This window comes from Diadema setosum, chromosome 15 (assembly GCF_964275005.1).
Source record: "Diadema setosum chromosome 15, eeDiaSeto1, whole genome shotgun sequence".
In the NCBI taxonomy this organism is placed as follows: domain Eukaryota; kingdom Metazoa; phylum Echinodermata; class Echinoidea; order Diadematoida; family Diadematidae; genus Diadema; species Diadema setosum.
In genome coordinates this window covers 24978730-24992024 of record NC_092699.1, presented here as the reverse complement: position 1 = coordinate 24992024, position 13295 = coordinate 24978730, and the positions used below count along the sequence as shown (strand labels likewise).

At 38.5% G+C, this 13295-nt stretch overlaps 1 protein-coding gene across 2 annotated transcripts in view; it reads left to right on the top strand.

Moving 5' to 3' along the window:
• The window catches only part of LOC140238757 (cdc42 homolog), a 148522-nt gene that overhangs the window by 117970 nt on the left and 17257 nt on the right, over positions 1–13295 (top strand). For both annotated transcript variants that reach the window (XM_072318653.1, XM_072318652.1), the window contains exon 2: positions 11168–11334. In XM_072318653.1, coding sequence (XP_072174754.1) covers positions 11230–11334 — 105 coding nt within the window. In that variant the 5' untranslated portion in view covers positions 11168–11229. The remainder of the gene's footprint in view (positions 1–11167; positions 11335–13295) is intronic.

The following is a 13295-nucleotide window of genomic DNA, read 5'->3' as shown; positions in this document are numbered from 1 at the left end:
AGTGACGGAGCATTAATCTGCACATTACTTGAATATGAGACCGTTCTGAAGCAAATAATTTTCACACAACAATAGATATACAATGGACTCTTGAATGAATCCCATAAGGATTGGAACAATCATCTCCCAGCATTTCCACTGATTCCCACTGATCAGTTACTAGCCTTCCCCTTTAATTACTATTGGTCTACAGTCAATTCGTCTGATAATAGCCATTTGGTCTATTTTTTATCTAACACCACTTTGTATCATCAAATACCGATTTGGTCTATTATGAGTTGGTCTAATTCCATTTCGTCTAATCATCAAATGGTCTAAAATAAAACCAAATTATTTTGTCCAATATAAATTTGGTGTATACATCATTAATTTTGGTCCATTGCCCAGTTGGTCTAGCCTCTGTCTATCATCATTTAGTCTACACCCATTTAGTCTAATAACGATTTGATCTTATTATCTGGGCTATTTTTTTTTTTTTTTTTTTTTTGGGGGGGGGGGGCTTTTTATTGATGTGTACACCAAATTTATATTGGACAAATTTGGTTTCATTTTAGACAATTTGATGATTAGACGAAATGGAATTAGACCAACTCATAATAGACCAAAAATAGACCAAATGGCTATTTTTAGACGAATTGACTGTAGACCAAATAGTAATTGAACCAAATAACAATTAGACCAAACAGTAATTGGACGAAATGATGACTAGACCAACGGGTTATTAGACCATTTAGACCAACTGGCTGTAGACCAGGTGGTAATAGAGTGTAAAGCAATCCGGACGATAGCCTCTTTGAAATGGTTGTTTGAAGGTTAAATATAAATTTAGAAGTCGTCTTTTAATATTACATGAGAAAAAGTACCAACGCACCCTTTCGGCAAAACCGGGGGGGCTTTGGACGAAGGGTGGGGTTCCAGTCAACGCGACGCGACCCAACGCTCCCAACGCACCCTTTCGGCAAAACCGGGGGGGCTTTGGACGAAGGGTGGTGTTTCCATTAACGCGACGCGCCACCACCCAACCCACCCTTTCGGCACAAGCCCCATGCTTTACTACAGCACACACTGTACACCCAAGTGTGTAGTGGGATATGGTATGAGGAGAGGGACAGTTTGACCCAAGGGGGCAAAGTACAGCGTTAATACTTGTTTGTGTACTAAGGGTTCTTACTCTGTACTGATAGTAGGTACAGCATGTTTATAGTACACTTTTGTACTTCGTCGAAGTGAAGCATGAGCCCCCATTTGCCACACAGGACTGGTTCTCAAGTAGAAATACACACATATACATTGTAGGCTTGTTGTACACAATTTTAACTGTCAAATGTTTTGATATTACTAGGAGTAATTCATGGTTGATAAATGCACATGACGCAGAATCCAGGTAACTGGCTGTCTCATGTTTTGTGGGATTATATTTGAACTCCAAGGTAGATAACCCCAGATACTATTGTAGTTGCCATGAAATTTCAACCAAGGTTGCCACAACGGGCATAAAAGAGTGCATGTTATTGTATGGGTAGGACCCTATAGCAAAAGGTTGCTCATCACTTTATTTAATTCAAACTGAGAATCTTTTAGTTTCCCTTTTCAAATCTTGCCCAATTGCCAGTGATTGTGTTTTGACTAGCCCGTTGCAACAGGCTAGAGTTGCAACACGACCTGCATAGTGCGCCATTGTCTGATTCAAGAAATTAGCCTGCCTATAAAAATAGTGCAATAACCTGCTACTGTAAAAGTGGAAAATTTCGTGCTGTTGAAATTTTTGCACATTTTGCGCAACCCGAAACTAGCGCAAAAATAAAAACATGCGAATATTTTTGCTTGCCATATGGTCCAGTAGTTGCTGTCTTGATTCCGTGGAATTAAAAACAGGCAAAACTCTTTTTACCCCGCCGAGCGCAAAAAATTAGTCGCACAAAAATATCCACTTTTACAGTATGCTTTATTAAATGCACCAGTAACCAGTTTATATTGTGAAAGACTTACAAGATCAAGAACTCAACTCATATATTTTTTTATTAAATCTAATGAAGACAACTTTGAAGGAAAAAAAAAAACACCACAAACTAAATAAGTTCAAGTTTTAATCCACTGCCATAGAGAGGGTTTTTGTCCCACCACATGCAATTACACTTGAATGGGTGGGATAGTGAATGTGCATCCACTTTACAGGACATTAATTCAGGAGTATCAGATATGCAGCTGTTGATTTCAAATTCAACTTGCTGTACTGTCTACACTCTCCTTCACTTCCTCCTCAAATAAAGTCCATTGCATTATGTTTGTATGGTTGCCGGTTGATATTCTTTGGTTACATGTGTGCTGCATGTAAAGCTGTGCACCATGTATTACAGGAATTCTGAAATATACAGTATTCTGTACAGTGTAGTTATTGTAAAACCGGAAATTTTTGCTTGCATTTTAATTTTGTGAGAGCCAAGATCTGAAAACTGCTGTTGTGTAAAGTTATAGTCACCATTACACTTCCTTCTACTGTGGTATCAGGGGTCGCACTTAACTTTTTTTTTTTTTTTAACTGGCCAGGCGGACTACTTGGAATCAATTTTGACAGTGAAGCAATATTTTGGCTAGCCAGACGGACTAGTACTGTAACTTCAGAATTTTATGATTTTTAGCTAGTCCGACGTGATTTTGGGTGGCCAATGGCCAGCGGACCATCGCCAATTTCGAACCCTGGGTATCATAACCATGGGAGATATGAGTTCTTATTCCAGTGTGCTGCTTTTGCTTTCTTTCTTTCTTTTTCTTTATATGATATCCAATATTGTTATTCAAACACACATTTTTTGTAGAGCTGCCATCCTAAAGCGTTAGAGAAAAAGTTATGTAATATTACTGTAGAATTTATGTCTCACTGTCAGGGTTTTGTATGTTATTATGTGTACCAGTAAGTCTTTCATATGATACATCATTAATATCATAGCTTTACATTACATGTGATGGAAAATGAGGGGGAAGAGTATTCAAAGGGATGAATGTTATGGACTCGCGTTAATAGAAATCAACGATAAACCAAGAATGTGTCAGATACAAGTACAATGTATATCGAAGACACAAATTGATATTCATTATTCACATTGATTAATCAATGCGTGAAGGTGACAAAGATTTCACAGTGAGAACAAGGTTAAAATTCACAACCGAGACAGAGTTTCACACAGTCTTTTGGACATTTTATGATTGGAATTGGATCAAAAGACACAGATATCCAACTCAAACACGGATACAATGCACGTGTGTAATGTACCAGGTACTCTCCATATTTGTGTTTTGGTGTAGAATTAAAATACTTCTTGTGAACTCTGGACTTGGCAAGAAAAGATAATATACAGTTGTGTGCAGTAGCTGATAAGTTGTCTCTGATGATGGGTGAAAGTTCAATGTACACAGGTAGTTGTACAGTGTAAATACCTTCATTACATGTAGGCCTGCTGTAATAATGCAAGTGTGCCTATCATCAGCCTAGAAAGGCTTCATCGCAGTTTTTTGGGGGGATATTGAGTTATTGGTGTCATGTTGTAGAGCTCGATATCCTCTACATTGTGGTGCCAATTTAAATTTTTTGCAGCAAAATGTTAACAATTAAAACTATGAGGGCACTCTTTTTACCACGCTCAAATCTTAGAATGCAAAAGCACCCTTCTGGTTGTCAGCTGATGATATGTTAGTGTGTGTGTACAAGCGGTAGCCTCTATCTGTTGCTCTCTTTTGCTGTGTTCTCGCTAAAGGAATTGGGTGTAGGAGTTTGAGACTGATTAAACATATCCTGGATTGCGAACTGTTGTGACTCCACACTGATAGTCATCCTGTATTAGCTTTCACAAGCTGTTTATGTTTCTGCAGTCCAGAAAATTTTCTCGGCAAAAACACTCATTCTGTTCCAATGAAAACAAGCTCATCGGGTAATTTCTCTGACATTATCCTGGAAACTGTCACAGCTGACTGTGATTTTTAAAATTGAAACGGAAGAGATGAGACATGCCACAGATGCTTCGAAAAAATGTGTTGTGTTGTCTAGAGGTCAATGATTTTGACATTGCTCTCATTGCACTGTAATTTCCTGATAATTGTGAAATGTCGGAACATTTTCTGATTTCTTAGAAGTTGTACATTGTAGGGCCTACGGGTACATGTACAGTATACCATGTATTTCCTCCACAGATGACCCTACTGATTTTAGCGGTATTACTGTATGTTACTTCACACACTAGGGGAAAAAAAAAAAAAAAAACTAAGGTGAGGCAAAATTCAAGAAATTTTGTGTTTCATACTTTATCACCATGTACAGTATATAGGGAGTGTATTTTTTAAATTTCTTATTATTTTTTATTTATTTATTTATTTATTTATTTGCGAATTGGGACTTCCCGACAGTTTCACAAGTGGTTAAATTTGTGATAGTGGAGTGCAGTATCGAATGGAGAAATGTACATTTTATGTGTGCACATCACATTCATGTTGGGATCAGAGTTGATATTTACAGGTGTACCTCCGCCAAGAGAGGAGGAATATGTTTTCGTTACCGTTGGTTTGTTTGTTAGTTAGTTAGGTTGTTTGTTGGACCGTGTGCAAAATAACTCAAAAAGTTGCACACTGATTTGGATGAAACTTGCAGGAAAGGTTGCGAATGACACAAAGAAGAGATGATCAAATTTGGGTAGTGATCCGGAAATTTTTATGGATTTTATGAAGGATTTTCTATATTTTGGCAGGAAGGGTCAATGAACTTGGGAGATCAAGCTGCGCATTTTTGAGGTTTTCATACGCGCACTAAAGTGTGTGCTCTAGTTTCTGCTAGGGTGAGGCACGCCGCGCAGCTGAGGGTTTATGACGTAGCAAAGGCTTCTATATTGCGAAATCAGACAATTTTTCAGCATGCATAGGTACAGTGTATACGATAGGTGGAAATCACTAATCTTTATGGAAGAGCAATGATTGGAAAGTAGCTGCTTGGCGGAGGTCTGCGATCTCAGAGTGCTTTTCTAGTTTTACTTGTTTTTAAATTCACCAACACTGTAGCACAAGACTCACAAAATTCACAAAAATAAAAACCTTGGGAAAAATATGCCGTTTTACAGTACACAAATCACATTCATTCATTGTTATTGAGCACATGCAGTAGTTCTGTAGGCATGTGATACAAAATACCAGTTGTGGTAACATGTACAATCTGTTCAAGTACATGTACCATTGAGTGAAGTAGGTCTACATTGTATGTATGGTAGTGAACACATGGCTCGGTAAATGCAGAATGATCAGTGGATGTTTTGATACACATGTATAAGAATATAAACTGGTTTAATTTGTCATGTCCATGACCCCGTTTACAGTGCGGGGCCGGGCTCAGCCGCGGCCGAGTCCGGCCTCAATTGCGCGGCCGAGCCTCGCAATTTTGTCCGTTTACACTGCTGGGCTCGGCCGCGCTGTTGATTCAAACCTTTCAATATTTTGTCGTAGTGGCGCTCTGCTTGTAAACAAACGCAATTTGGTATTGTCTGGTTTTCAGACCCTTTGCCAAATGAATTCCATGGCGACGAAGTCGCCGTTAGGGCAAAGGCCTTTGCCGAAGGGAAAAATCCTTTGCAGGACAAAACCACCTTAAACTATACTAGTTTTCGACGTTGAGGGGGTTGATATCCTGAATAGCGAAAGATACAGGCAGAGGGTTTGGAAGCCAGACTAAAATTGGCCGCGCAATTGGCCGCGCATTTGGCCCAGTTTGCGTTACACCAAGAAGAGGCAGGGCTCGGCCGCGGCTCGGCCGCGGCCGAGACCACCTCCAGAGCGAGGCCACATGCGAGGCCAAAATGCATTTGGCCTTTTGCGCGTTTACACTGAAGTGGGGCTGGGAAATTATGGACCTCGCGGCCGCGGCCGAGCCTCGCACTGTAAACGGGGTCCATGATGCTTTCATGCAATGTTCTGAGTTTGTAAAGCTCTGCAAGGTCCATAATTTCCATGTGGAGAATTGATTATGCTGATGTTCCTATTTTAAAGCTACTGTTTCAAGTAGCCAGGACTTCACTGCTTTCCCAGTTTACAAAATTCTGTTTGAATGAAAATAGGCCAAATGCATATACACATATGTATCTGTTGTTAATATTTTGTTTGTGTGTTGATCACTATATTTCTCCCAGAGGTCTTTGTTGCCAAATATATGATGTTCACACACACTGTACTTGTACTGCATACCATTCTGATGTGATGGTACAATGTACTGTACATACAGTAGTATGTACATCAATCAACTGTATGTATCATTTTGTGCAAATATTTTTATATTGTACCCAGTAGGCCCTTCCTGTTTTGTGTCATAGGGTGTGTGTACAGAACCCGTACATACGTTGGCCCTACATGTAGTGTTTGTGTGCAGTTGCAACATGCAGTAAAATGCTAGTGTCAGTTATGCAATCACAATTGTGTAGTGGTGAAATACTATGGGCTGGGGTAAAAGCTGTAGACAGCCACCACACCCCCAACATATTTGAGGTCACACTGTGGCTATTGTTTGTGACTCAGATGGGCGGAGTCTGAAAGAGATCATCTATTCACGCACAGACAACTATCATTATACACTAGTATCTTGCAGATACTCACACACACACTCACGTGTGTGCATGCCAGCAAAGCTGCATACAAATGTACTGTACTATGAAGACCCTTCTGAGCGTGCAGTGTAGTAATGATCTGCACAGAGCAAGCGGCTGGTCAGTAATACGTGTACATACATTGTGTACAATGCAGAAGGTGTGTAGCCTTCTGCAGAAAACGGTCTTCATCCTGTGTGTGTCTGTGTGTGTGTGCACTGCTTGTGCTGCCTAGAATCACCTGTGCAAGAAGTGTGTCTGCGAGGCTGAGCGAGTCATTTATATAGCCCTCTATAGTTGGGTTTTGACTGCAAGAGGGATGGTGCTAAAAATAGCATATGACATAGTGGTGCTAAATTGAATGTTCTGCATCTGGCCTTTGCTGCTGAAGCCTGGAGGGAAAAGGTATAAAGATGAAACACAAATTAAAGCATTCCATACCAAAGAAACTTCAAGAAGTGTTAACTTTTGTCAAACTTTCCTGGATTTTGTTTGAACATGGTGGTGCAGTATCTGTCACAATAAAGTGTGTAGGCCTATGCATAGTACACTGTGTTTTGCCTAGCAGTCGGCATTATCTGTATGATGTAGGAGCTGAGGACTTTGCATTCTTCACATAAACCAGGCTCATCACACTTCTCCAAGAGCTAGTTTGCGAGTAAGTAATCTCTGAGCTATATTAAATGCATCCACAGATACCAGGTATGGTTCATATTATTTATAACACAATTCTGTCAGTGTGCAAGCATGCTTTATTCTATTATTTAAAATGCTGCATACCTGGTACTCTAATATGAGTGTAGGCTTATACAGCGATGATTCCATGCATCTCTCATTACTAGAGCATGAACAGTAAGTAAGTGATACTGAAATATTATATCTATGTTTGTAAATTTCAAAGTAAAAGTCCATCTTTTGAAGGATACAAAACATATGTCGTTAGTATTAAAAATGTAGAATATGCTATTGCAAAAAAGAATAACAAATTACCTTTTCATTTTAAGAAATGGAGGTTTAAATTATAAATATTTCATTATGTAATATACATGTAGTTATTGCTTAATTTATGACTGAATTCAAAATGACTGCCAACAAGTAGCTTAAGTGGATATATTTTGTATTGCTGCTTAAAAACGTTAAAACAGTGTTTTTCTGGGGTGGGGGCTATGTTTTTGTTTGTTGTTGTTGTTTGTTGTTGTTTGTTGTTATGTTTTGTTTGTTCAATCATTCCAAATTGTTTGTGAATGCTGTAATTCACTTAATTCAATAAAACACATAAAAAAAAAGTAAGTGATACTGTGATGGGGGTATCCTTGAACACAACCATGGGAGTAGAGAGGGTTTATAGTGAACACAATGCTCTGCAAATTTCATTTCTCTTTCATTAACTGAAAGAAGGGCATAGTGAATTGCATGTACACATACATGTAGGCCTACATGTACATGTAGGACCTGTACATGAACAACATATATTACAGGTAGATCTTGGTACCAGCAATATTATGCAGAATGTTTATATGAACAGTGCAGTACATGTATGTTTCTTAGAAGCATGCAGAAGAACAGATCCAGATTAGGGACACTTCAGCCATCTTCTTACATGTACATGGAAAATGAAACAAACAACAAACTTGCAATGTTACCCATGAGTGCTGTATTGTATGGTTTAGGATGTAATTTCTTCACACATCTCTTGTACATTTGTAGGTAGAGAAAGTTTATGTCCCATATGAAAGATCTTGTCAAGCAAGAAGCTGAAGAAATGGGTGTTTGTGATATGGGCCTAGTGATAGACAGCACCATTAAAAGATCTCTTTTTTTAATACATTAATAAAATTAATCCATGATGGATAACATTTAAAAAGTCTTGAAAATTCTTGTCAGTAGACCAATGAATTTGACAGTTGAAAAGCAGTATTGTACAATATGTAGCTACTCTCTTTTGGGATGATAATTATTTTTGTGTTTGTGTGTGTGTGTGTGTACAATTGTAAATATTGGTACAAATTGTACGATACATAATGCTATATCATGACAGTGAAGTCCTTGTGAAAACAGCTGCTATGCCTGTGTATGTGACAGACGTTGCAGTGCCATGACCCTTTAGAGGGACTGTACAGTGAGGATTTAGCTTTTAACATTTTGTGAGATATTGAGAAACCACTCTATGAGATATCTAAGAGCATACAATTCTATTAAAGGGAAATTGAAAGTTTGTTTGATGAAAATCGGTTTTGAAATGACTGAGATATCCAAAAACAAGGTGAAACAAAGAGATCACATTTTATTATCATTTTATTATTATCACTTTTTTGGATGTCTCAGCCATTTGAAAACCAATTTCCATCAAATAAACGTTGAATCCTTCTTAGAATTACATGCTCTTATATATTTCATAAGAGGTTTCACATTATCTCGCAAAAAAATGTTATAAACCTGAATCCTCTCCTCAACCAGTACTGTACAGTCCCTTTAAATGACGAGTGACCTTATTGCTTATGTGAAAGACTTCCTGGTCCTGCTGACTGACAGTCTGTGTGGTACGATGTAGGCGATGGTTTCGCTGAGATTGTAAACATGCACTTCGACTGGAGAGGTATGATGAGAGCACACTTCCTGTCCTGCGATTTCAGTGAAAAAAAAAACAAAACTTGAAATGAGGTGTGTTTTTTTTTTTTGTCGTAACAAGTTGAGAAAAGTCAACATTTTTAACATCTATGCTCTTCCCTCCCACTACCACCCCCCCCCCCTTCATGCCCCTTGACAGAGGGATTTATTGTTTCCTGATGTCTTTGATAAATGAGGGTAACAACTTGTGAATGTACTGTAAAACATGATATATTCGTTGCATGAATTTTTAGCGCATTGGAGCTGACAGCTGTTTTTGCGGCATGAAATTTTCGCGAACTGCCACTGGCATTCAGTGCATATAGTGTAGACAAGAACTTTCGCTTGCATTTTAATTTCGCAAATCTTGGTGCTCGCGAAATTCTTGCAATTCGCAAAATTAAAGTGCATGCGAACATTCCTCGTTTTACAGTGTATATTGCATTTCTCTTCACATCCATTTCAGTTGATATCAATTAATTCTTGAGAATTCTTTGATGCAAATTTAATTTCTCATAACACAGAGAAAAGCCCAGTCTTTCTTCACCTCACATGCCACACTTTCATTGAAAATTTGCTAGGCAACTGCATGTACTGCCACCACACTTTTGTGCATCCTGTACATACAATGTACAATGTATGTCCCCACATACTGTAGGCTTTCAGCATACAGTGCCACAAGGAAAAGGTTACTGCAAATCCAGAAATGTTCGCATGCATTTAATTTCGCAAATTTTGTGAGAGCCAAGATTTGCGTAAGTAGAATGTTCATGAAAATTCTTTTGTACACTGTGCATTGGATGCCAGTGGCAGTTCATGAAAATATCATGCCGCGAAGAAGACGGTTGGCTCCAATTTGCGAAAATTTCTTGCTGCAAAAATATCTTACTTTAATACAGTTTGCACACCATACACAACTCCATCCCCAACCCCAAATCCTCCCCTTCCCCCCCCCCCCCCAAAAAAAAAAAAAAAAATGGGGGGGGGGGGGAGAGAAGATGTTAACAGTCAGGAGCCTCTTTTTTAGGGGGGTAGTACAGATGTATTAAGGAGCAAACACCCATTTTTTTTTTTATTTAATGATGAAGGACAGATGAACATTGATTTTTACATGTCAAACATGGCAGAGATTTTATAGTGCACTTTATTTTTCTGGGAGTAGTCATGTGTCATACACTGTACATATCAAATGAGAGGGTGCAGAAAATTTTGTAACACATACACTGCTAGAGTTTTCTTTTCCTTTTTGGTTAATTGTGTTTATTATTCAGCTATGTTTCTAGTTGTTGGTTTTTTGTTTGTTTGTTTTTTACAGGGCTACCTGGTTTGTACTATTCTTTTTCTTTCTTTCTTTCTTTCTTTTTTTTTTTTTTTTTGGGGGGGGGCAAGAGTGTTTGACATCTTTCACAGATTCCTTGCCAACTGGAATATGTATTGTTTGTGTTTGTCCTTGTTTTGTTGGCAAGTGCCTACATGTAGGCCTACAGTACATTGTATTAGCATAATGAGTGTGCCTACATTGTATATGTTGTGTATCCATCCTGAATGCAGGAATTGCTGTATTTATGAGTACCCCCCATCATGAATGACACACTGAGAAGCGTACTCAACGACACTGTATTAATATGACTTGGGAAAGGAAGTGCTTCTGGGAAGTGGTTGGCATGATTGCTTGGTTTTGTATGCATGTTCTAAATGTATTATATGCAATCATTGTGTCAACATTAAATTCAGGTATACAGTGTACACATGTCTTGTGCCCAGAGTACAGTGTTCACGTACAAGCCTGTACATACTTGTACACTGTATTATTGTACAACATACAGTACGAACTGGTTTATCTGCAGGATGTTGTATTTCCGTGCACCATACTGATAAGTCCAGATGACATCCATAAACTGAAGCGTTCTAATTCGTTCCATCTGTTCTCAACCTTTTTGTTTTTGCAGACACGTAGACAACCCCTGAAGTCGTTCTTCAGCGCTGTGAACAGACCAACAAATTCGCCATCATGCAGACGATAAAGTGTGTTGTAGTAGGAGATGGAGCCGTGGGTAAAACTTGCCTGCTCATATCATACACAACGAATAAGTTCCCTTCAGAATATGTACCTACGGTGAGTTTGTGTGGCCAGAGAAATGGCAACAAGTACTGCATCTTGTAAAATCAGATCTTGAATAGATTCTTGAAAAAAAAAAATCATAAAACATTTCAGATAATCTGAGATGAAAAGAATTTTTTGATATCAGGAAATACCATTTCATGAAAGTTGTCAGCCCTGTCAAGTTGTCAGTCTCTGTCAATGTCAGCAAAATCCTTGGTTTTGATTGGCTGAGAAGCCTTGGTCACTGACTGTTACTATGGTGATTGTCAGAAACTGACAACTTGTCAGGGCTGACAACGTTCATGAAACAGTCCCCTGGAGCATACAGACAAAATTTGCTGTATGAAAAATGTGTAATAAGACATTCCATCAGCATAAATCATGTAGTTTTAGTCTGCACAGCTTTGAGAAAACAACAACAAAAACATGAACTTTACTAGTACTCTAAACTGTAAATTAAGTGCTTTGCTCGCATTCCATTTTCAGTTTCTCAAGAAAAATGGACTAGTAATAATGCACTGTTCAGTAAACATTTACCATCAGGTACAACTATAAGCTGTATGTTTCTGAATGCAGAAATGAAGTCATGAACAGAACGTTACGTTTTTTTAAGTACCAGAGAGTTTCATCTCTCGGGAGAGCGATTATGTCAGCAGGAGAAATGAAATAGAAAGTTATAAGCACATACCATAGAGATACAGTAAATTTTCTTGGAAAGCAGGATGACATGGCTGCAAGACTGAAAGGAAACAAACAAATGAACAAATGAGTAAAAAAATTTTCAATTTTTTGTTTTCCCTCTCCAAAACAAGATCAATTTGTCTCAGTTTTGTTTTTGTTGTCGTTATGGTGTTGCAGATATCATCTTATCATAATTGGAAGGATGTTAGAGGGTTTAACTAGCAGTATTCACACACAGGAGATCTGTTTTTGCATCATGAAGTGAAAATCAATTCTATTTGTCACCATTAACACTCAGCAACAAAAATATAAATTGATTATTAATACATAAAGCACTTGGCCACAAATGAAATATGTTTAATATTCAGAACCGAATCAGGGCATTTACCCCTCCCCCCCCCCCCCCCCCCCCCCCCCCCCCCCGGCTAATACTGGTTAGTGATACGGTCAGAATAAAGATTATGGATTATGGTTAGGGTTAGGTTCAGAGTTACAGTTTGGGTTAGGGTTAGGAGTAGGTTCAGGATTAGGGTTAGGGTTAGGGGAAGGGTCTGGGGTAATTTCCAGGGGGTAATTGCCCTAGACCCATCCAGAACACATCTATGCTGCCTCTATGCCTGGTAAAAATGATTGGAACATGACCCCCTGTACATGTACCTGTGTACCCAAACCTAGAGGTGGAGAGTTACATTATGGGATTTAAAAAATAATAATGATAAAATAGAATAATAATGATTTCTTGGCACATTTGGGGGAGGGCAAATTATCACAGGAGTTATCACAAAAGCTTGTGTAAGAATTAATCATTTCTTTGTGTGTGTGCGTGTGTGTGTCCACACACACGAATGAATGTACAGTACTGTATGTGATTTCATGTTAAAAAATTGATTTAAAAAATTGAATGTGTGCAGGAATGAGACTTCAGTTAAACTGACAAAGATAAGAAGTTGATGTGATAGTGGATGTTGCATATCTTTGTTTGAAAAATATACCAAGTTTGAATTTTGATTTAAAAATGTATAATGTACTCCATCATAAAGAGAAAAATGGATTAGTGATGAAGTCTCTTCACTGTCAAACACATCAATTAGGCCATTTTGGTCAATGCATTAACATTCACTGAGGATATCCGGCCTCATGTCCAAAGCCTGTCGCCCAATCCCCCCCCCCCAATCCCATCCACCCCACCCCACCTGCATCCTTCCTCGCTACCCTCAGAAATAGCTGCAGTCACCCTTACACTCTTTCCTCTTCCTGATTCACAAAGGTGCCATTGTTTTGTGACCCATATC